The 24,681-nt window shown below is 42.6% G+C and overlaps 1 protein-coding gene across 1 annotated transcript in view; it reads right to left on the bottom strand.

Moving 5' to 3' along the window:
• carmil2 (capping protein regulator and myosin 1 linker 2) overlaps positions 1-24,681 on the bottom strand; it is a 48,277-nt gene that overhangs the window by 12,191 nt on the left and 11,405 nt on the right. Inside the window, exons 19-32 of the mRNA XM_070972471.1 lie at positions 23,916-24,012; positions 23,164-23,218; positions 22,767-22,939; positions 22,226-22,294; positions 21,256-21,349; positions 20,904-20,990; positions 20,106-20,234; positions 19,785-19,901; positions 18,464-18,639; positions 17,610-17,697; positions 17,253-17,342; positions 17,094-17,160; positions 14,347-14,882; positions 4,255-4,358 (exon numbers count right to left, since the gene is read on the bottom strand). Of these exons, the coding sequence (XP_070828572.1) occupies positions 4,255-4,358; positions 14,347-14,882; positions 17,094-17,160; positions 17,253-17,342; positions 17,610-17,697; positions 18,464-18,639; positions 19,785-19,901; positions 20,106-20,234; positions 20,904-20,990; positions 21,256-21,349; positions 22,226-22,294; positions 22,767-22,939; positions 23,164-23,218; positions 23,916-24,012 (1,882 nt within the window). The remainder of the gene's footprint in view (positions 1-4,254; positions 4,359-14,346; positions 14,883-17,093; positions 17,161-17,252; positions 17,343-17,609; positions 17,698-18,463; positions 18,640-19,784; positions 19,902-20,105; positions 20,235-20,903; positions 20,991-21,255; positions 21,350-22,225; positions 22,295-22,766; positions 22,940-23,163; positions 23,219-23,915; positions 24,013-24,681) is intronic.

The following is a 24,681-nucleotide window of genomic DNA, read 5'->3' as shown; positions in this document are numbered from 1 at the left end:
TTTGGCATTTTGACAAGTATACAGTTCTGTAATTTTGTCTTTGTAGTGAACAGCAGCTGTTGATCTCCTGGTTTTGGTATGCGGCTGGTGTCGACAAAGGGTAAAAATGAAAATGTAAAATGGACACCAACAAAAGGCCAGTCATTGCTCATGGTTCTGTTCATACTACACTGGATGTCTGACAACTGCCCCTACACAGACACGAAAAGTATAACTGAGTTGAAATTGTCACACCACATGTGCTAGTAAGTATTCTATGTATAAACTAGGTAAGGAACCAGGTCAGGTCAACCTGCATTAATGACCATGAGAGAGGGTCACTCTCCCCCCACATACACTACAACCACCCGCTATCATGTGATCACAGTCAGACTGATGTAATGGGTTCCTGTGATGATGCTTGAACCAGTTACATTCACTGGTGAAGACCATGAAAAATCCAGTAAGGGACCCTTTGAATTGAGATTATTTTGTCACGCACCAACCTACCTGCTCCTGGTCGCCACTAACACAGCTTTGGTGCTGACCAAGAACGACGTTGAGCGGATGGATACATGATGAGGGCGATATCACAAACAAAAACCAACTTGATTGACTGAGTGGTTTCAAAATGGCAGTTCATTCATAGAACCATCTTATTCATTTTGTGTTCAGTGCACTGAAACAACAAGCTCAGACAGGTCCAGACCAGAGTTTAGACAAGGAATGTGAGTTTACATGGTGTTACACTGAAGGGACGAAGGGTTTGTTAAACACTACAAAAACATTCACCATGCGATCTACACATACAGCAACAAGACTGAAATTACAAACCTGTTTTTTACATAACAATACACCCTCGTCTCAGCAGTTATCAGGGACGCTATAAACTTTTGACAGTGGGCACTATTATCACTGTTGTTAGTGCGTGATTTTTTTTGTGTTAATGTATGTAACTATAAAGGTGGCAGGATACCAGAAAGTAAAGCAAAACTGGTCCATTCACACAAAAAACTCCAGATCAAAATGTCACATTGCCTTTGATTTCCAATTTCTAACGTCCAGACAAGTCAATGTGCTCTCGACGGCTTTCCTGTCTGAAGCGCAGATGAGGACTGGTAAAGCTTGGGGAACGTTGACAAGAAGAAACATAGTATATACCACACTGACTATACATGCTCCCTCACAAAAAAATTGAAAACTTGTTTGAAAATATTCTAAATGATCAGTAACATCAGTTACTTAGTATTGCACTTCCTTGAAGTTGGGGGTTTTCACAATAGACAAAGAATAAAATATGAGGGTAAGAATTTCACCAAGATGCTCAACCCTTCAAGAAATGCACACAGCTGGTATTCAGAAACTGTGCCTTTAAACGTGGCAGCGATACAGTCACCACCCTCAGCCATGTGGCTGCAGAAACACCTGCAGACCTGATGCAGAAGTAGGTGATGCCCGCACAGGCCTGTGAGAGCTGACCAATAAGAGCAAACTGGGCATTTCGGAGGGGGGACCTTAAAGAGACAGGCACTAAAACAGACACCTTTTCAGACAAGAGGGTGAAAAGTGGTATTGCAATGGATGGAAAATGGAAAAATTAAGTGTTTCTTGAACACCCCCCCCCCCCAGCAAAACAAACAAACAAACAAACAAACAAACAAACAAAAAACATGAACCTGAAAGTGAGTATAATGGGACCTTTAACTTCTTTTTCTGCCACATGGTCATTTTTCACTGCTGTCATTTGACACTACTAGCTGATTTTAAACAATGTTTTTCTAGTTATATTTCAACTTCTATGGACTTGTGTTTTATCATTGTGGGTTGCATTTTGTGGCCATTGCAGGGCTATTTGTTTGGACAGTTAATGGGTGATATTACAACTTCTGATTTGATCTGATGGACTACGTCACGCTATGGCTCGAAGCAGGACTCAGATGCAGAGACTTGTGTACACAATTTCAGCCTTTATTAAAGAAGTCTGAAAATCCTCTGGGCAGAGTGTAAAACGAAAAGGCTATGAAACTTTCCTGATGAGTGGTCTTCCCTACAGGAAATCACCCGGCTATGAAACATATACAAAGAAACAAGAAAACAAAAACAGGCTATGAAAATATTACAAACTGAAATCGCTCCAAAGGGAGGAATATCTATACTAACTAGAGTAATAAAGCAAAGAACAGAAAATCACTCCAAAGGAGGAAAAAACAGATCCAACAAAACAATTTAAGCTACAACCAAAATCACTCTTAACGAGGAAAAACCTATGTCTACAAGAAAACTTTACTGGTGTATAAAGGAAAAAACAAAAAAATCACTCTTCACAGAGGAAAATACTCTAAGTCTATATCTACTAGAAAACTATACTGATCTATAAAAAGTACAACGAAAAATCACTCTTTACAGAGGAAGACAACAAGACTTCAAACGTGGATCTATGGCTGTGGCGAAGAATGCTGGCATGATCATACAAAGACGAAACACACTGGCACAAGACAAGGGAAACGCAGACTACTTGAACACATGAGGGCAATGGGAAACAGGTGGAAACAATCAGGTAATCGGGAAGACAATCAGACTGGAGACATGAGGAAGGGCAAGTGACCTGAAACAAGAGGTGTGTTACTTTTCAAAATAAAACAGGAAAAGACGAGACAAAAAACCCAAAACAAGACAATACCTCACCGCGGTGTGACAGACTACTGTATTGTGTATGTGTACAGTATCCAGAATCACTCCCTCTTTGAAAATCAATAATATTTAAAAGACTGCTGAATTATACTTCGGGAATCAATGCACAGACACCTACTGAGCAAGAGCTCTCACTGGGAGGCCTGTGTTTTGTCTCTGCCAGAGGTCAGACACATTAATCTGTGTACATTCATGACTGAAACTGTCTACAAGAGAAAAGACAGAAATTTACCTTTGTGTTCTTATTTGTCAGATTAATAAAGCTGCATGTACGAAATTTTTATGATATATTATAGTAAGTTAAGTTTTAGAAGCCCATTCTCAACCACTCAGAATAAAAGCCAGCAGACGCTCTGCAGATTTACAGATAAATATTTAACTTGAGATAAACCAGGTATACAGTCACATACTGTAACATGTCGAACCCTCTGCTTGTCTTTCTCTTTCTCTCTTCTCCAGCTCTCTTTCCTTATTTTTCATATTTCTATTTCATATTTTTTAAGTAGCTTATTTTTAAGATGTACAAGGACAAACAAACATAGCAAAAAAAAAAAAGGGTTGCAGGCATTTTCATGGGACATGAGAGCTTTGTACTGTTGTGGGGAGAGAGAGCACAACCCACAGGTCTGACCCCACTGACAGGCCTTTTCTTCTGTTGTTTACATGTATACCACAGACGAGAGAGACACGTCACACATATGGGGATGTTGGGAACATGCAACGCCACAGTGGCAATCTGTCCTCCACAAGCAGCCAAAACCTGACTGTGCAAAAGTTCGCCAAGTTGTGTTTAGTCCAATTTTAGTTTACGTTGGTGGGCTCAGATTCAGTCCTGTCAGGCTGTGCTGAGGGCTGAGGTGTACCCGTATGTCTTTACGGTGTGTTGACCATGTCAAATCTTTCATTCGCTTTCTCTGACACTCACTATTTTTCTGACTGCTGAGCAGAAAAGGTCCAGAGCCAGAGAACCTGTTGTGTAAGTATGGCAGCCGGCATCTGTGAGTTATCGTGCCATTAGCTGCAGCATAACTGCATATTAGAGTTTTTAATATGGTAAATTTCATGTTTATTGCTTTTTCTGTTTTGGTATGTTTTGAAAAGGCAACATAAAATATAGTTGATCCAAATGTCGACAATTCTTTAAAATGATGTGGTATCTGTGGCCCCCCCTCAACACACTTCACAGTGTCATGGCACCCACTTTGGGAACGACTGGTTAAAAAAACAAAGAACAATTACATGCAATTTTCCATTTGGAAATTCAGCAACAGGATCAGTTCTGCTCAGTGATTGGCTGCCAGTGTCAATCACTATTGACACAGGTGTGGAGAGGAAGAGGGTTTGTGAGATTGATTGGGACTGTCAGTCAATCATAGCTTTCTGTCTGTTAAAATATATCCATGTGGTTAATTAATTTCAAGCTCTGATCTTAGTAGATATCAAAGATTTAATTCCCAGTATACTGATACCTTAAGTGCATATTTGGCAAAGAGAAAAAAAAGTGTGTGTGTGTGTGTGTGTGTGTGTGTGTGTGTGTGTGTGTGTGTGTGTGTGTGTGTGTGTGTGTGTGTGTGTTCAACTCACAGTGCATAGTCAGGGATGATTTTCTTGGTGAAGAACTCCTCTACTCCCTCATCCACTCTACCCATCCCCTCACTGGCCTCATTTTCTACCTTTGAAACCGGCTCCTGGAACAAAAAACACAAAATAACATTCAGTCGTACTTCTTGCACCTCTGTGTTCATGTGAAATTGGTCCATTCACATTTGTCGCAGGTCAGAGATATCCAGCTAATATTCCACTGCTTTCATCTCACAGCAACCTACAACCTTGTTTCCAGAAAAACTGGGACAATAGAAACAGAATGTGATGATCTGCAAAACAATGAAACCCCATATTTAACTGAAAATGAAAACATGTCAAATGCTGAAACAGAAATTTCATTGTTTATGATATCCTCATTTTGAATTTGATGGCAGCAACGCATTTCTAAAAAGTTGGGACCGTTGGGATCATGTTTATCACTCTGCTGCGTCACATCTTCTTTAACGACACTCTGTCAGCGTTTGGGGACTGAGGAGACCAACTGCTCATTTTCAAAGTGGAATGTTTTCTCCTTCTTGCTTGATGTACGATTTCATCGGCTCAACAGTTCAGGGTGTCCTTTGTCGTATTTTACGTTTCATAATCCAAACATTTTCAGAGGGTGACAAGTCAGGACTGCAGACAGGCCAGTTTAGCACCTGGACTCTCCCTACGTTTACATGCAGCAGGGTATTTTGGGAAACGGATATTTTAGCCCCTCTGTTTTCAAAAATAACATTGTGCACACAACATCGTTTTCAAAAATGTTGTCGTTTACATGAACCCGGATAAATACGCCGTGGAGCACATCATGACTATGCCAAACCTATCGGCACGAGTGTAAGGTCGCTTACATGACGTTAAGTATTTTCAGTCGCATGTTGTGACGTTTTGGAACCTAAAACGCCTTTTAACCCTGTTTACACGCCAACACATAACCGGCGTTTTCAGAAATTTACAAATGATCGTTTTCCATGAAAAAAACTCTTTTTGCGTGTAAACGAGAGGCCAAACGCATGAAAACATATGTGTTTTCCCTAAGTGTAAACTACGGAGCCATGCTGTTGGAATACGTGCAGAGCGTGGTTTGACATCGTCCTGCTGAAATAAGCAAGGCCTTCCCTGAAAAATGAATGGCATTAATGGGGCCTTCACAATATGCAGGTTACCCATGCCGTGTGCACTCATATTGTCAGCACAGACTGTCACAGAGTGGCGAACCCCTCCTCATCTTTCTAACAGACACACTCAGCCTCTGTGGGAGGCTCTTTTTATACCCAATCATGTCACTCACCTGTTGGCACTTCACCTAATTCACTGTGAGACGTTCCACCAGGTGTTTTCTTTTAGCATGTCACAGCTTTCCAGTGTTTTGTTGCAACTGTGGCAACTTTTTTGAAACATGTTCCTACCATGATTTTCTTAATGAGGATGTAATTTTCAAAAAACAATGGAATTCCTCAGTTTCACCACTTGATATGTTGTCTTTGTGTTATTTTCAATTAAATATGGGGTTTCAGTGTTTTGCAAATCATCATCTTCTGTTTGTATTTACATTTTGCACGCACAGTGTCCCAACTTTTTTGGACACAAGGTTATTTAATTTACATATTACTTTCCATACTGCGGGGTAGCTTAAGTAGTGAATTTCCTCGTATATGTGAGAAGTTTTAAGTGGCAGAGACTGAAGAATAGAGGTGGCTCAGTCTCTTGCATGCCATGGACAATCATTCTCATGTTATTCACTTTAGCCTGAGCAAATAAAGTGTGAGTAATGGCAATTGTCACCTAAAGGTGACAAGATTGCAGGTTCAAACAATACTGTGACACTTGGGAAATCTTGTTTGTGTATCTGTGTGTGTGTGTGTGTGTGTGTGTGTGTGTGTGTGTGTGTGTGTGAGAGAGAGAGATGAGGGAAATGAGGGATACAACCTAACAGCCAACATCATGATTCAGAACTCCTTTTCACAACTCTAAAAGCATGTTTTATCATGAAAAGGAATGAATTTCATTTTGTCAGACTCAGCTGCTGTTTATCCCACTTTGATATTCACCACATTGATTAGTTGTTTCAATAAAGATGAAAGGATTCAAACCTGTTGCCTCACACAATATGAGTGTATAACTAGAAAAGCAGAATATCATCTTAAATTTTAACATTTCACAATAATTCAACACAGATTCGCATCTCGTTAAAAGCTGAGAAAGGGATTAATTTAACAGAACTAATATAATACAAACATTAGGGTATTTAATTCAATACAGTGTTGTAATTTGACATCAATGAACCCTTTAACACGCTAATATTTATACTGTAACATTTCCCATCACCCCATACATTTCAGCTAATTTCTCTTTTTTGTCATTAGTGCAACTGTAGATTAAAAGCACTGTTGGGTTTTGAAATGAACGTGCTGAAGCTGCTGTGGACTAAGCAATAAGTAACTCGCATTCAGGACAGTTGTCATGTGTAAGCATTACTCTAACTGGGTCAAACCCAGTCTGCAGAAACACAGTTACAGCATATTAGCCAACTGGAGTTGCATGGATCAAGCCCTCTGCAAACCATTTACAACCAAAGCAGTTTTCATGGCTCTGGTCTGTTTCTACATGTGGCGCCACACAGTAACAGGTCACTTTAACTAATCTGTGGTATTACCCATTAAAGAAAAGTAGAATTAGCTGAGACTAACAAAAGCAGAATGATTCAAGCACCCAGGAAGGTAGGAGTTATGCATCAGAGATACAGTATTGGAAATTTCTGTCCACATATTTCTGCACAAATAACAGCAGAGTTAACCAGTTTAATGTCAATCAAAACCAAATACTGACACTATCACAATCAGTGCAGTTATTCAGAGAGCATTATATTTCTATATATATTGATAATCAAAACAAGCAATATGAAGATGTCCCCCTGGGCACTGGGACTTCACTATTATCTGCCATTCTACAGCCAAAGCGATACAGCAATTATTTGAGAAATTATCAGCGAATAATCAATAATGGAAACAGTTGTCAGTTGCAGCCCTGGTTTGTTTATCTGGTCAAACTAACTAAAATCTTGGGTGTTTAGCTCATCTGGCGCCACTGCGGGGCTTCCATCTTGGAATCAGTGTTGATTTTGTTATGAAAACTACGAAGAAATTGTTGACAACCTTTTCATGACAAACACAACACGAAAACACACACAACAAAAAACATGGATGGATGGATGAGTGGACCAAATATTTAATTATGACGTTACATTCTAATGCAAGGTGTTACTTAATGTCCTGCATGCATCTGCAGAATCACACTTCAGAGCTCTTGATTTTAAGATGTATCCTCTCCTGCCATAAAGCATCTCTTCCTCGCAACCTAAGAACCTGCTGATGGACACCAGTGGTGAAGGAAGCTGTCAAGATGAAGGAGGCCTTTCAGCCTTGGTTGGCCCAGGGGTCTCAGCAGAAGACAGATACTGGGAGGCCAGAAGGGCTGCAGCTTTGTCAGTCAGCAAAGTAAAAACTGGGGTGTGGGAGGACTTTGTTGAGGCTGTGGAGAAGGACCTTCGGTTTGCCTCAGGGAAGTTCTGGCAAATGATGCAACGACTCAGGAAAGGAAAGCATTTCTTGGCTCAGGCTGTTTTCAGCCCGGGAGGAGAACTGCTGACCCAAACTGGGGATATTGTCAATAGGTGGAAAAAGCAGTTTGAAGAACTCCTGAACCCAACCAACGCATCCTCTGCGGAGGAGGCAGAGTCTGAAGACTCAGGTGAAGCCTCACCCATATCCCTGGCAGAGGTGTCTGAGGTAGTCAAGAAACTCCTCTGCAGCAAGGTGCATGGTTGAGGGTGAGATTCACCCTGCACCACTGCAGGAGTATGGGGTACCGGGGTCATTACAAGTCAACCGGTAATGCTGGACGAGGGCTGGGCTATGTGATAGGGGATCGCAATAAAATTTACATCAATAATGATGATCAGCTTTGGACATTTTTACTCAATATAGATAGATCTAACAACCTATCACACAGCAGAAACAACAACAGCCAGTCAGTCTGCAGGGTTTGCTTTGCATGTCAAAGCCAACACCCATTTCCTAACACACAGCATTGTTTGAACTACTGATGAAGAACATGGATGTCCTCTGGAAAAGAGGAAAAACCACGAGTGGAACAGAAGGGCACAAAAGCAACATTTGGCTCTCTGCCTCTGTACCGCTGCCTGTTATCTCCAGGAAGGGGCTGATTGTGATGATATCAATACTGATCCATCCATCCATTTTCTATGCCGCTTATCCCTTTCGTGGTCACGGGGGGGCCGGAGCCTATCTCAGCTGTCTACGGGCGAGAGGCGGGGTACACCCTGGACCGGTCGCAGGGCACATACACACACCATTCACACTCACACCTAGGGGCAATTTAGAGTCACCAATCAACCTAATGAGCATGTTTTTGATCTGTGGGAAGCCAGAGTGCCCGGAGAGAACCCTTGCAAGCACGGGAAGAACATGCAAACTTCACACAGAAAGGCCCGACCCGGGAATCAAACCTGCGACCTTCTTGCTGTGAGGCACGCGCACTACCTGCTGCGCCACCGTGCAGCAGCCCTCAATACTGATCAATATGGAAAAAAAATATTGAGATCATATCTTCTGCAATATTGTCCAGCTCTGTGTGTGACTCTGTCAAGGTTGCCCCTTGTCTCAGACCCTATTTGCAATATTAATTAAACAAGATCTGAAGGTGCAGGCGGGATGAGGAGAGTCTTCAGTTTGGGAATTTCCAAATTGCGCCTCTGCTTTTTGCAGGTGACGTGCTTCTGTTGGCTTTCATCAGACCGTGATCCTCAGCACGCACTGGGGTGGTTTGCAGCTGAGTGAGAAGTGGCTGAGATCAGAGTTAGCGCCTCCAAGTCTGAGGCCATGGTCCTCTGTGGATTGCTCCCTCTGAGCTGAGAGTGAGTTGCTGCCTCAAGCGAAGGAGTTCAAATATCTTACGATCTTGTTTGTGATTAATGGTATGGACAGCATGAGATGGACAGGCAGACTGGTGCGGTGCCAGCAGTAATGCAGGCGTTGCAGCACTTCCAGAGAGTTTATGTATCATCTGCAAAATTGCATACAGTACAGCATGTTCCAGCCTCTTGTCGCTGTCAGTCTCTAATAAAGGCATAAAGAAGCCCAAAATAAATATTAAAAAGTGCATACATCAAAGATGGTAACAGAATACTTGAAAGATAAAAATGCATAACCAGGCATACACAGACTAAAACTAATTGACTAACAATAACCAAATTTGACTAGAACTTGTCTATTTCTTCCTTAGACTAAATCAAAATCAGGTGCCAAAATGAATACTTGGAGTCAAACATGAATGATAACAATGCAACGCTTTCTTGTATGACTGCAGTATTTGTATCTGTCTTTTCACTTTTTCCAGCTATGTTCATCATCCAGTGAAAATAATCTGCCTCTCTTTCATTCTCTGCCACCTCCTTTACAGCCACCTGTCTCTGTGTGCTACATGCCAGCATGGCATACAATTGTTGGCATACACACTCTCTCTCTCTCTCTCTCTCTCTCTCTCTCTCACACACACACACACACACACACACACACACACACACACACACACAACCACACACTTGTTACCAAGGGGCAAGAGAGCTGTCTCCACACACCAATCTGCACACCCACACACCCATGTTGTGGATGTGGATAGTCATACATACAGTATACAGGCTGATAAACAGAGTGACATCTACACAATTTCAACTGTATCCCTCTACCTCTGAAATCCTGTCAAAGGTTTTTACAGTTTTTACTGTTTATGGCAATAAATGTTGATGCAGTTAGGTTGGCATCTTTGGCTCTGCATTAAGCTGCTCTCTGCTTACCCAGCAAGCCTGCTGAATGAACAGCAGGGAACAAACACAGCTCCTCCCGTGGGTGCACAGACACACGAGCCAGAGCAGCAGCACACTGCACACACCACGGGCCTGACTAGAGCAGGTGGAGGCAAAGCTTTACTGGGCAGCAGATGGGGTGGAGAAGTTGGTGTTTTGGGAAACAGGAGAAGGAGAGGTCATGAGAATACACCACCTTGTTATGAAAATAACTAAGTGACCCCTGCACCTTATTTTTCATGATCTACTTGCTCAAAACAGGAGGTCGGGATGCAGGACTATCGAGTTCATAAACCCATGGTTTGATATGCATCGGATGATGTGCATTTAAGGGTAACACCCCCCCAACAACCCCATCTTTTCTGTCTTCCTTTGTGTGATTAATGTAATTTTCCAAACCTGGCTGGACCTCACCTGTCCAGTAGATGCCCTCACTGAGCTCCCAGCTTCTGTGAATCACCTGACTGGTCAGGGACCCTAGAATTACTAGAATTACTTTACCCCGTTGTGATCACTGATGGATTCGCAAATGACTTCCATGTCTTGCCCATTTGAAAATGGGAAAAATTCCAAAAATATTTTTTTTCAGGGTGGCAGAGGACTGGAATCCCTCCAAGTGTCCATGGTTAAAATGCAGGGAGACACACATGGTCAATCTCTAGTCTGTCACAGTATAATGATAATGGACAGTCTTTTATACAATTTGTCTCCAGTCCACCCAACCATGAGAGGAAAACCAGTCAAACATGGTTAGAAAGGAAAATTCCACACAGGAAGGACCAGAAATCGAGCTCTGTCTTTCTGGCTACAGGGCCACAGTACTGTGCCACATTTATGTATAGAGGACAGTGACTGCTGAGGCAGTCGGTGCTGGGTGGGGTCTTGATTGTAAACTGAAATAATGCTGTCAGTATTGCGTGTACTGGATTCTTCAGGATTGGTCACAATATACAACAGCAATGACTCCATAAAGCCCCTGTTCTGTAAAAATCCCAAAGTAAGTAAGACCTCACCGTGGTTCTTTAAAAAGTCTGGAAACTGTGTCACTGTGGAACAGTGTTCTTCAAGGCACCATAAATGTTTTATGCAGAAGCATTTGAGCATGATGCTTTATAGAACCTTTGTGAAAAGAGTTGCTTTTAGCAGCACAAAAGATTCTGCTACGGTACAAACCTGAAATGAAAAAAATCTCCTGATACAAAAATCCCTTTTTGCTAACAGCATCAGTTCATTATGCTGAGTTATCGTTTAACATTTCTTCATAAAAAAAATTCATGTTCTGTGCATACAGTATATCCAAACCACTAGCCTAACATGAAATCATTTGGAAACCTATTATTTGGGCATATGACCTGTTTGCTTTGGAGTGTGAAACAGGCTCCCTCTTTATCAAAGACATTTCAAACCCTTCAAGCCTGAGGAAAAACATGAAGAGAAACCTTTTTATGTGTGTGTGTGTGTGTGTGTGTGTGTGTGTGTGTGTGTGTGTGTGTGTGTGTGTGTGTGTGTGTGTGTGTGTGTGTGTGTGTTTTTGTTTCAGGCTCAAACCCCGTATGTAGTGTAAAGTTGATGATGTGTGTCCTAACATCAGTGGTTTGGTGATAATATTCTAACTTTAAAACGAAATGACAATATAAGAGTCATCCCAACAAAGAGAATGGAGGAGCCTGTTGGGGCTGCAGCCCCACCTGCTGGCCAGAGTGAAACACAGTGGAAATACAATCACTCTCTTCCACAGAGTCTGCCGTGTTACTCTGCAGTCGCCCAGCACCTTCTGCATTTTTTGCAAGTTTAGTGACCAAAATAGGTTCTCCTGCACACTTGAAAAGGGAGGGGTGAATTGAGGGGTATTTAGTTGGTTGCAATCTGCAACCTCACCACTAGATGCCAGTAAATCCTACGCAGTGGTCCTTTAAATTATCTGCTAAAAATTATCAGGTGCTTGTGGATGCATTATTTTATTGTGGTATGAAAATAACGGTAAATTTGAAGGATAAATACATTTACCTCTACCTCAGTGCCTTCACTGCAGCTAAACGCTTAGAGGAGCTGCCAAACATAACTGCGAACTCCAAAACAACTAAAAAATAGGCTCTATGGAAAAATGGGGCAGCCCAGGTGCATTTATGCAGAATTTGCACTGACTTTTATGCTAACTGGTGGTTTTTACCCTGTAAATTTAGTGTTTTTCTTATTATTTCTTATTTCTTATGAGATCAAAACACACTGAGCATAGAGGGTACTCACGGCTGCTGATTCTGAGGACAGGCAGGAGGGGGGACATCTAATGTAGCTGAAACATGTCACAGCATTTGTGTAAAACACGACAAAGTAAATTGTAATTAACCACTACATGTTAAGCCTGTATGTTCAAGATGTTTTTTCTTTTCAGTTTTGAGCGAGTCAGCAGCGGCTGACGTTAAATGTCCTCGATCATACGGATCACACTGTATGGATGGTGCACTACATCTGTCAGTTGTTTATTCTAAACAACAAACAAGTGTGAGTAAGCTGTCACTAACATGCACCGATCCAGGGCAGACCTCTGACTGAAAATATGTTCCTGTGTGTATGTTTCGAAAATGTCTCGGAAATGTGTTTACCTCATCAACTTCATTGATTGTTGTAAATATATCCTTATTTGCAATTTGATGCAGCAACATGTTTCAACCAAATTGGGACAGAAGCAACAAAAGACTGAAAGTTCCAGATATAATTATCACATAGTTGCTGCACCTCCACAGTTAACACAGTATAATAAAAGGCTCTTCCTCCTATTAGATGAAATGATGTCACACTCAAGCTTGTGTGCTAGTAGGCTAATGCTAGCCTATTCTAACCAAAGCTAACATGGTAATGATAGCCCATCTTGAATTAAACTAGCATGCTAACAGGCCAATGCAATCCTCTCCATTAGAATTAGTGAAGCGAAAATTCAAGCTAGCTGGTTAATTGGCAGACATGAACTGTGTAATTAGCCTTTATACTGAATGTCCAAGAACAGACACGCTAACTTTAAAGTTTCCTCTTAACTCTTCTTCTTCTCTTACCTTTAATCTAATATTGGAAAAGCCTTCCATCATGTTCCAGCCTCTTACTGTTATTTCTACAAAGGCATCACAATGTTGCATGCTGGCAACCAATGTCAGCAACGGCTAGTAGTTCTTTTGGTTTTGGGGAATAAATTTCAAAATGCATTAATAAAATCTAAGCACTGACGACCCACATCCGCTCATCACTCACTGACAGGGATGACTGATCTCTGCCAGACTGTACATCATCTACTGTAGTCATGTCTCATGGAGTAGTTTGTGAAAAGCAACACATCTTACACTGAATCACACACAAGACACAATTTATGCACACAAGGTCACCACAGATGAAGAGGAACCCTCTTTTTTTCCATTTACACAGTTACAACAGAGAGAGAGAGAGAGAGAGACCCCCATTAATCTGAAAACATGAATAATTGAGTTAGAGAGAGCATTCCCAGGAGAGAGTGACAGAGAGAGAGAGAGGGAGAAATCAGCACTGGGAACAACCCAGGGAACACCACTCCCAAAATGCATGTGCTGTTTCTATCACACACACACTCACACGCTCACACACACACACACACACACACACACACACTGAGCACGACTACATGGAGGAACAGAATGGCTACCATTATTACTACAGTACTATGGAAATGAATGCAAGAGAGCAATGGAGAGCCAAAGATAGATAGATAGATAGATAGATAGATAGATAGATAGATAGATAGATAGATAGATAGATAGATAGATAGATAGATAGATTCTCTTTCTTTCTCTCATATTGCCATCGTTTTCTCCTCGGGGATCCCTCTGTAGTCGTGCAATTAGCTTCCTACTTCAGCTACCCTCTATCCTTCATCCATCCCTCCTTTCCTTCCTTGTATCTCTCATCTTTCCTTCCTGCATCCTGCTTTCCACCTCTTCCTGTGGCTGTAGCAGGGAGCATATACGCCTCTCTAATTCTCTAACTCTAATTCCTCCAGCTAATTTTGCATGCACATGCATCATTGTATGTATGTGTAAATGTAAATGATGTGCAATTTCTACATGATTAAATATGTGTGTGTGTGTGTGTGTGTGTGTGTGTGTGTGTGTGTGTGTGTGTGTGTGTGTGTTTATGCTCATTGGTAAAGGTTTATGGGGATGTGTGTGTGTATGTGTTCTTACCTGAGGCCTGGAGGAGGGGGGCTGTGTGTGTGTGCGTCGCGGCCGTGGTCGGGAGGCAGTGTAGTGCCTTAGAGTCTGGCCCTGGGTGGGTAGAGGCTCCATGAGAGAAGCGGGGGATCCAGAGCTGGGGAGGGGGCCTGGGCTGGGGCTGCAGCCGGGGAAGGGAGCCTCTCGTCTCGGTAAGCCTCCGCGGCCGGCAGCCTCCTGCTCCGGAGCTCGAGCGGAGACAGAGTAAAGGAGAGGGAGACTGGGAAGAGGAATGAACGATGCTCCTCTCGCTCCTGATATTGCTGCTGCAGCATCCACTGCCGCCACCTCCCCCTCCCTCCGCCTCCTCCCCCTTCGTCCCGGGGGGGAGGGGGACGGGGAAGTGGAAGGGGAGGGGCTTGAGGCCTTGACTGACAGGGGGGTTGCTATCGGCAACTGAGGCAAGCCACACCTTCCTCCTCTTCCTCCTTCCTCTCCAGCACCTCCTTCCCTCTCCCTCTCTGCTCCCCTGTCCCTGATCTGCTGCTCCCAGTCTGCATCCAGGAGACCTGAGAGTGAAGCAGTATGACTGATGAGAGGAGAGATGATGAAGGAGGGAGGGAGGGAGGGAGGGAGGGAGGGAGGGAGGGAGGGAAATCTGGGAATCCAGCCCACGCAGTAAGCATGCTTTTTGTTGGAATGTACAGTATATATGTATATCTAGGGCAAGTCGAGCTGTATAGGAAATATATGGGGAGAATAAAACGGTAAGAAGGAGAAGAAGGGGTGTCAAGAGACTAGGATAGAGGGGGAGGAGAGACTAAACGAGGAAAGAGGGTGGACAAAGGGGGGCAGAGCGGAGCATACGAGAGAAATAATGAGTTAAGCACAGACATGCAGAGAAAAGAGGGGAAGCAGAGGAGCAGATGGAGGCTGCAGTCACACTGTACTGCACACAGGATCACAGTTATCAGCCTGTCACACAAACACAACACAGACACGCACGCACACAAGACGAGGGAGAATAATGTGGGGTTCAACCTACATTGTTGTTAATCTTTCAGGGACAGGGTCCCCTGCCGTCTAAATATTTCAGAGGCCTTTGAAATGCAAATTAGGAATGCATTTTAAGAAATAAAATGCTCAAATTTAGATTCTTTCTAAGATGCTTGATGAAATACTGACCTAATTACGTTCATGAGCGGCACATGTCAAACACAGATACACGGAAACACAAAAGTATAGTGAGCAACTTTTTATTATTATTATATTATTTCTATGTATTATTTTGTTTGATTATTACTTATTTTAAAGCTCCCCTCCAACAAACAAAAGGAGTGGGGCTGGGATGTTGTGAGCCAGAGCGTCCCAGACCCCCCCTGCCCTCCCCGCCATGTTTCCTCCTCCCCCCTGATCATCCCCTCCTCCACCTTCTCCCCATCTCATCTCTCCCATGGTGAAAGTCACTGGTGTGAAAGTAAACAGGCCATGCTCCAATTAGCCACACAGTGCTGTCTGCCATAGATGAAGAATACAACGGAACAAGATGAAACAAATGAGAGCAGGTCAGGGTTTATACCTGAGCCCAGTTCTTACATCCAACACCTTGGTATGGAGGTGTCATGGAGAAAAAAGAAATTACTAATCTCATTCAGCGCACTTGAACTGCTTAATAGGTACGACTGAACTAATCATTTGTGATGTCAAATGATTAAACTTCTGCTCTTTAATAGATGTTGAATCATGTCTTAATTTGTATTTTCAAAGTACTCTGTGCTCTCAAATCATTAATTTGTGATGCCAGATTATTTAGTTTGTGCTCTTGAATTACTAATTCTTGCTCTTAATTCATGTTCCCAAATTACCAAGGCATCATCTCGAAATACACATTTTGTTGCTCTTCAATTTCTTAACTTGTGATAATGAAGTATAAGAAAGGGATGAAGTTAGTATTGGTGGACATCCCCAGACGAGCTAGCCTGCCTCTATTCACCTTCATTACATCCCACTTTGTCCTCTCAACACTCTTTTTGATCCAGTTGTGATGTTATATTTGAGGTACAGTTTCAGCAATCCGAGCTAGCTTTGGCTGCCATCTCTCAGTTGCACATACTCCGCTCTGTAACCTAACGCAGTGCACACTTTACAGTGACAGTGGTCACTCTGATCTAAACCAGTTATGTTTCGACTTTGGATGAAATGACTTGAATATATTTCACCCAACTCTGCAGATCCCCCTCAGCTCAACAGAGCATTTTAGCATCTTCAGGAACTGTCTCGTCTTACAGGCCACGACTTTACTGTTTGCTTCAGTCTCTCTGCTCGCAGCAGGCAGCTGTTTTCAGTCAGCTGTACCACTGTACACTACCTGCTCAGCGGCAGACAGCAGACAGCCACAGGCAGGGGCTAGCTGCTGAACCCAGTGGAGCAGTGAGCAGCTATCGGACCTACATTCATCACATGGACACACACAGAGCTCCAAATTAATACTAATGTTGATCTTCGTAAAATCGACTGCATTCATAGTGTTTTTCTACTTCATCAGACAAGGCGCTTTACATTTCTTTGCCTCTCATTCATTCATGTTGTGGCATGTACAGGACTGAACGTTACACCATTACACCATTTTCAGTCTTTGTATACTTTTTCTTTTCCACGTTTGCCATTTAATGGCTTTTGCACCCACCCATGCAAACAAACTGAATTAAAATGAAAGGTCATTAGATTCAGAGGGAGTGAGAGACATTATTGATGACATAGTAATAGAGGTTGCATCTTACTCTTAATTGAAGAGGCAGGCCTCAGGCTCTTGGAGTGGAAACTATTTCTCCAAAATGCTGGACTGTACTGGTGAAGGACAGAGCAACGGAAGACTCAACACGTCAATGAATGAGTGAATAATGAATGAATGAGCAGGTAGGTGGGCGCGTGTCCCTTACGTCATCAGTCGGGAAGTTGCTGCCAGCCAGTTGGAGCTCTGGGACGTTGATTTTCAGAGGAAGACATGAATTTTCTTTTATAAGGCATTCCTAAACAGTCAGTAAAGAAAAGCATCAATTAGAAGCGTGACGCAATGAACGTGTTTACACACAGTGACAGCCGTTTCTCATAATATTAAAGATAATATAAATAATAATAATGTGTAATTATAATGATGATAAATAATCACTGTTGGTGCTTTCAATGAGAGTTTAACAGGACAAGATTTAAGGAGATATTCTTGTGTTTCATCTTTTTTAAAGTGACACACACAAACACACTCACGCATACATAAACCACAATACATACACATTTACCATTTTGTCCTGTGCCCTGGTCAGATCCTGCAGTACCTGTTCTATGATGCACTCAGCCAGAGAGACACTCAGTGTTTGTCTCATTTCACTGGATCAAAAGAAAAAGAATAGATGAAATAATTTGACTGCAGCAGCTCGAATTTACAGCAATAAAAAGACGAAATTGGATAATTAATATGCTTATGGTTGTATTTCAGTGCAGCGTGTATTTCTCATCTGTCTGCCTTTCTGTCCATGCTGTGTCTTGTTGTATCTTGTTAAACAGAAAACTCGTCAATGATACATCCAAGGTGCACTGAATAGCTAGCTAGCAAGGCTAACTGCTGCTAAACCAATATGTCTCTTTTTGGATTTCCATTGAAAACTGTTTTTTTGACAAAGAAAGTAAGAACAAAGATCTTTGTGTGCTTTTATGAAATTCAATACAATAATCCTGTTGCCTTTGTAAAAATGATTTTGAGCTCTTGGTGGTGTTTCAGTTGGTGTGCTGAACTGCATTACGTGGTTCAGTGTTTACGTATTTCCAGTGCAGTTGCCTTCGGAGAAAGACAAACAAATTCAGGTTGAAGCTTTTTCAGTTTGAAATGTTTTAGATTTACAGTGAGCAAAGACGTGAATAATCAGTTCATTGTCACTGAGTAGAGGCCATCTCTGATCCTGATAAAATGTGCAGTAAATAATTAGCATTCTGTTATGTCAATCTGTTACTGATATAATGTGCTGACCACAGTATTCATAGTTCCTGGTTCCTGATCCCAGTTACAACCTGCTCATCAGTCGTCAGAACGCGCAGTGTCGATGGTGATGCTGATCAAACTGACTGAAACAACACTGTCTCACAGAAATGTTCTTACCGCAGTCTGTTGCTGACGATCTGCCCTGTGTTCTCTACCACAGTGCTCCTCAGGAACATGTGTGTCTGTCTGCTTCTTTTAGACACACACTCTGACAGACACTCGCACACACTCGACCTCTGGACCACCCGTGGGCATGCTGCCTCTGCGCCCCTCATCAGGCTTTGAGCCAGCTCCTGGAACACACAGACTGGGACTTGAGCACGTCCAGGACAGACAAGAAAGAGTTTCCTCCGAACACCAAGCTGCCTGAACTGGGATTTTACACTCATTTTAGAGGCTCACTCAGGACTTTCCACGGTGTAACTGGAGCATGAAATCTCCACGTCTGTTGTAAAATAGTGACAACTAATAGAAACTGTTTTTAACAGAATTCTGCTCCAAATCCAGGAGCCTAATTAATTTTCAGGTTTTGCGCATCATTCAAAAATCTGCACGCTGAGATAATGCTCCCATACGAATGGGATTTCTATTTCTACTTTTCAGTTTTATATTAACTGTATTTCTATCAAGCGTTGAGCATTTATCAAGTTTGGATGTGCATGCTTTGGTCAACTTTTTGCATCAGTTTTGTGCAAAAACCATATATATAGAATATATATACAGAAGCACAAAATCTGTAATGCCATCCATTTTCTATGCCGCTTATCCCTTTCGGGGTTGCAGGGGGGCCGGAGCCCATCTCGGCTGTCAACGGGCGGGAGGTGGGGTACACCCTGGACCGGTGAAACGTTGCCGACACACAGCCCGCACCAGCCCGGACCGGTCGCCAGCCGATTGCAGGGCACAAACAAACAACCATTCACGCTCACACTCACACCTAGGGGCAATTCACCTAGGAGTCACCAATCAATCTAATGAGCATGTTTTTGGTCTGTGGGAGGAAGCCGGAGTGCCCGGAGAGAACCCACGCATGCACGGGAAGAACATGCAAACTTTACACAGAAAGGCCCGACCCTGGAATCGAACCTGTGTGTGCTTCTTGCCGCACTACTTGCTGCGCCACCGTGCAGCCCATCATGAACCATATCATAGTAATTGATAGACTGTTAACTGAAGACGTGCTTAACCCTCTACCCATTGTTGCTGCAAGATATGTTAATGATGTTCAATCCTGATCATTCTGTATTCATAATGTACTGTCACATTTCAGTAGCTATCATCTGAGCTGAATTAACTAAATAGGGTATATATTTCCTAGCTTTACATCTGATTGGATCTGATTGGATTGACTAATCTCGAGTGATATTTGCCGTGATCACTGAACAGTGTGCTTCAGCCTGAGTGATGAGTTGTACGGTGGGCATATTTAAATGTGTACCTGTATGCTTCTGTTGAACTCATCAGTCAGTGCAGCGGCAGTGTCGGCGAGGATGCAGTTCACCACGTCCCCATCGGAGGCACATGTCCTGCCGGCCTCGTACAGAGAGGGAAGCAGCTGCAGAGGGAGAGCCAACCAAAACACAAGCAGCATCAAGCATTGTTTACACTCACTGGCCACTTTATTAGGTACATTCACTCAATCTAAAGCGATCCAGGTGACCAGTTAACTCTCTGAGAGGTGTTTATTCAAATATATATTTACTACTGAGATCACAGTTGGTGTTAGTGTTGTACTGGACTGCATTATATGCAAATGTACCTTAAAGGACTCCCTGGCGTTGTGCAGCACCTCATGTGCTGTCAGGACGTCAGCCTGGACCTCCTGAATGTTGCAGTGGTTTAAACGTTGAAGGCTGTCCTCCAGCTGCCGACACACAGCCCGCACCAGCTAACATGGAGGATAAGGGAGACAGACAGAGCTGAAGATACAGAGCCGGGCAGACACTGTCATGGGGGCAAGAGGCTAGTATAGTTATTTAATAAGCCATCAGAGCCGTCAGAGAGCTTCACCTTTGATATGATAGGATTCAATTTGATTGATCACGTATTGATTGTATAATGAGTCACTGCTACACAATACTACTAGTTGAAGCCTTTGACGTTATTCACCACACGTCTGCATGTATGACAAGTGTAACTATTCTAAAGTGTGATTTATTTGGGGGTTGAGAGGAAAGCAACCAGCCCCCATGACACAGGCCCTGTTGCACAACTCTAAACCAACATAATAACTCCTGGTATTAATAACCTAAAAACGTGTTGCTGCAGGGCACTCTAATGTTTCTTGGTCACATGCGATGAACATTACATTGTTTACTGGAGTACCATTAGTCATTGTTACTGCTGCTGCTGTTTGCTCAAGAGCGTCCTCCGCACCACTCTTCACCTGCTTTGATTCTGCTCTGTTTGTGCGCAGCTTTAGCTCATTTGTTCCCAGTGGGCACTTGTGTGCAGTGTTCCCTGCAAGGTATCCATAATGAACCCCTAAGCTCCATGTCAGGATGCACAGCATTGCCACAGCGAGGAAACACGTATACTTCCATGTGATACTTCTTACCTTTTCTGAGTGTTGAGCTCTGAACACTTGATGAATTTCCACTCTGTCAGACTGTCTCTGGTTGTTTCTGTCTAAACACTGTTGAATCTGCACACACACACACACACACACACACACACACACACACACACACACACACACACGGTGAACACCGAATAATTATTTTGCTACATGTGGAAGCTAATAACATCTTAATCCTCATCCTTCACCACCACAGACTCGTCACTGACACAGAAAGAAAACCAGACATGATGAATGAACGCATGGATTTCCAGTACGTTATTCAGTTTCTTAAATATTTTCCTGATCGGTTCCACTGTCCAACACACTAACCACAGACTCACACACTGACCTTGTGCAGAGCCTCTTTTGTCCTGTCAGGGTTGCTACGGTAACTCTGTGTGATATCAGCCAGGGGGAGAGACACCTGCTTCAGAGTGAAGTTCCTGCACAACGTAGAACCGGCCATCAAAACTCACATGGATCCACATGGGGTTAATGGGCTGTGCATACTGTACAGCACAGTTTACTTCAGTTAAAACTTTCAGTCAGAGTGGCACAGACCCATGAACAGCAGTCCGTCTGTCCATCACTGTGGAAGCGTCTCAAAACTATTTGATGTTAACACTTTCATGATAATTGTCATAAGGATTTGTCCAATACTTCCTTTTATGACCAAATACCTGCAAAATGAATGGCATTCCCATCAGCTCCAGTTGTACTTGGTGTTCAGTGATATTTAGCAAATGTTAGCATGCTAATATGTTGAAGAAAGATGATTAATTAACTATAGCATAAGCATTATACCTGCTGAACATCAGCTTGTTAGCATTGTCACTGTGAGCTGCAGGGCTGCTAGTACGGCTGCAGAGTCTTTTTGATTGAGATTGTAATTTACATTAACAAAGAGGCCTGAAAGTGCTGAAAGATGATTATTGTTCACACAAGATGAAAAAATATCTTGCTGTGTTACAATGGTTAAAACCCACAATGTGGTCACTACGATGTGGGTTCGATCGATCGATTAGCACAGCAGGCCTTGCAAAGTGTTTGTTAGCAAAAATGCTTTTGTGGAAATCTTAGAATTAGCTGTAACTAGTAATTTCTGAAGGTGTTGACTTAAGCCAGCAATGGCTGTTTTGAGATGATCATAATCTGAGCAGCATGTTAGTCGACTACTGCTACAAGCATTAATCTTCTATTTAAGGATTAATCTACTTTTACTGTGTGATTTACAGTATACCTTGGCATGGGTGTGTACATATATATATATATATGTGTGTGTGTGTGTGTGTATGTGTATGTGTGTGTGGATGTATGACCTCTCCAAGGCATCAGCCACATCCTGGAAACCTCTGGCAGTTACATTGTTTCTGTCCCATGTTAGAGTCCTTTAAAGAGAGAGAGAAAGAGAGAGAGAGAGTTCATCTATAAGTGGTACCGCTTCCTCTAAGTCTGGTTGAAGTTGGCCTACAGTGATCATCATAGTCTTGGTACACCATGCAACATTGAACAATAGAGCGAGCACATTAAATACTGAACACTCATGCAGCCGTTCAAACGCTGAATGTTATTTTAAAACAGTGAAATGATGACATCTAGTGGCAAACAGCAGACCCACAGCTTCAGGACAATTTTAGTGAGATGTAATAAATAAATGGTTGAGCTGTGACACAAAAAATGTTCCAGTGTAGTGCTGCGTTGACATGAAGTGGAATAATTTCCATGTCAGTGTGTTCCAGAAACAGATACAACCATCGCACGTCCTCTGCTTATTGAAGGATGAGGCTGGCATCATTCAGTGAGTCACAAAATACTAGAAAACGAGATTAAAACGAAACGCGTATGTGTGTGAGCATGCACCTCAGTCTGGTGTTGCTCATCAGGGCTTTAGCCAGCATTTTGGCTCCAGTGTCTCCGATATTGTTTCCACTGATGTCCACTTCAGTCAGAGCGGCGTGACCGCCCAGAGCGCTCAGCAGGATGTGCATGCCTGCCTTCAGCTTGGAATCACACACTGATAGAGACAGCAATGGCTGTACACACACAGACACAGACACACAGAAATACATAAGAAACTGTGGAATTCTGTTCTGTTGCGGATTGGGAAAAAACATTTACATTGAGAACATTTATTCAAAAAGTTGGTTCAATAACCATCAAACTGTAAGTATAGAAATGATCCACAGAGCCCCATTTACTACAATGCAGGCTCGTATTAATGACTGAGAGAGAAAGAAATGATAGAAGTGTCACTCACACACTCTTCATCCTGAATGAGCTGAGCTATACGATGAAGAACATCAGTGAGAGCTCTGGTAGACAGACACAGTACAAGACGTATGACACAGACAAGAAAGGAAGAGAGCGTGAACTGAAGGACAGAGGAGAGGGAGAAACATGTTGGTGACAGTTCATCAAAAATTAGGCTTTGAAGCTTCCAGATACAACACAGTAAAACTGGACTTCTCATTTGCTGTCTGCTTGACGGGCTGGAGCGGGCAGAAGTATTGATATGCAAACAGCTGTTTTAAGGCATTTCTACATCCATTTATGGCTAAGGATACATCCACACGAATATGTTTTTCAAATGTTAACAACTAACATAACACAATACCCCTTCAATTCAGACTTTTAGAAAAGGAAGGTCCTTCCAAAAATGGAACAACCCATTTAAAAATGTGGCCTGTATTTTCTGTGGTTTTGAGTTGATTTTTGCTCCCACAGACATAAAGAGCTATTATTTCACTGAGTTTTAACTTTGCAGAAGCTTTGTACCACTTGGGCCTGGTGGACATACTGTAACCAGCAACTGTCCCACGTGCAGCTCAAATGACTAATCTCGAGTGAATCTTCAAGTTTTAAAGTGAAGTTGTCTCCAGCTGTCTGTGTGCAAAGGTTTCTGTGCATACATCCATGTAAAGAGCAGAGTCAGGCGCAGACTTGTTGGTAGACTAAAAGGATTGTGTAATGGAGTATGTGCAGCATGGCTGCACATGATGTTGCCCAGACCTTGACTTCATGGCAAAGTTTCTCCCCAGCGTGAGGTGTCGAAGAGAGTGACAGCGACCGACAGACAGAACCAGAGTCACCATGTCATTCTCAAAACCTACAGACAGACAGGGGAGAGAGAGGGAGCAGCACGGAGGATTTAAATTACTCCATCAGCATTAGACAAAACTGCAGAGAGGAAGTCAGAGCGGGTGGTGGGCAGCAGCATAGCAGACAATTAAGTCTAGTGCCATGAATATCACATTATAAGTGTTCTGCCTCTACGACTGCTCACTAACAGCCGTTCATTCATTCATTGAATAATAAATAAACTCACTCCACTTCCTGGTGCTGATGTAAAAACAACTTATGGAGCCAGGATGTTCTATAATACAGCAAGACTTCATGTTAATGTAAATGTACAGTCCCTCAGTAACATGAAGCCTTCGCAGCTAACCTTTCACTCCAGAGTTTGGGCAGCGTCCTTCCTCAATATGAAAGAGGTTTTTACAGAAGTAAAATGAAGAAGCTACAGTTGATAAGTTAACTTTATCACCTTGTTCGGTTTGTATGTCAAAAGGTTTTTTTTTATTTTTGTGCGTCTTGTGTGTCAGTTTGTTTTTGCAAACTTAGTCATCTAAAAAACTTTTTGTAATTGTGTATGCTATTTGTGGTGATAGACATATGTGTGTGTGTGTGGGGGGGGGGGGGGGTGTCCATGGATTGCATATGTTGTGGGGACATAAATCTGCTTACACAGTCACATTGGGGGGGGGGGGGACTCACC

This window comes from Chaetodon trifascialis, chromosome 10 (assembly GCF_039877785.1).
Source record: "Chaetodon trifascialis isolate fChaTrf1 chromosome 10, fChaTrf1.hap1, whole genome shotgun sequence".
Taxonomy (NCBI): domain Eukaryota; kingdom Metazoa; phylum Chordata; class Actinopteri; order Chaetodontiformes; family Chaetodontidae; genus Chaetodon; species Chaetodon trifascialis.
The sequence above is the reverse complement of the archived record's forward strand: the minus strand, read 5'-3'. Positions and strand labels throughout refer to the sequence as shown.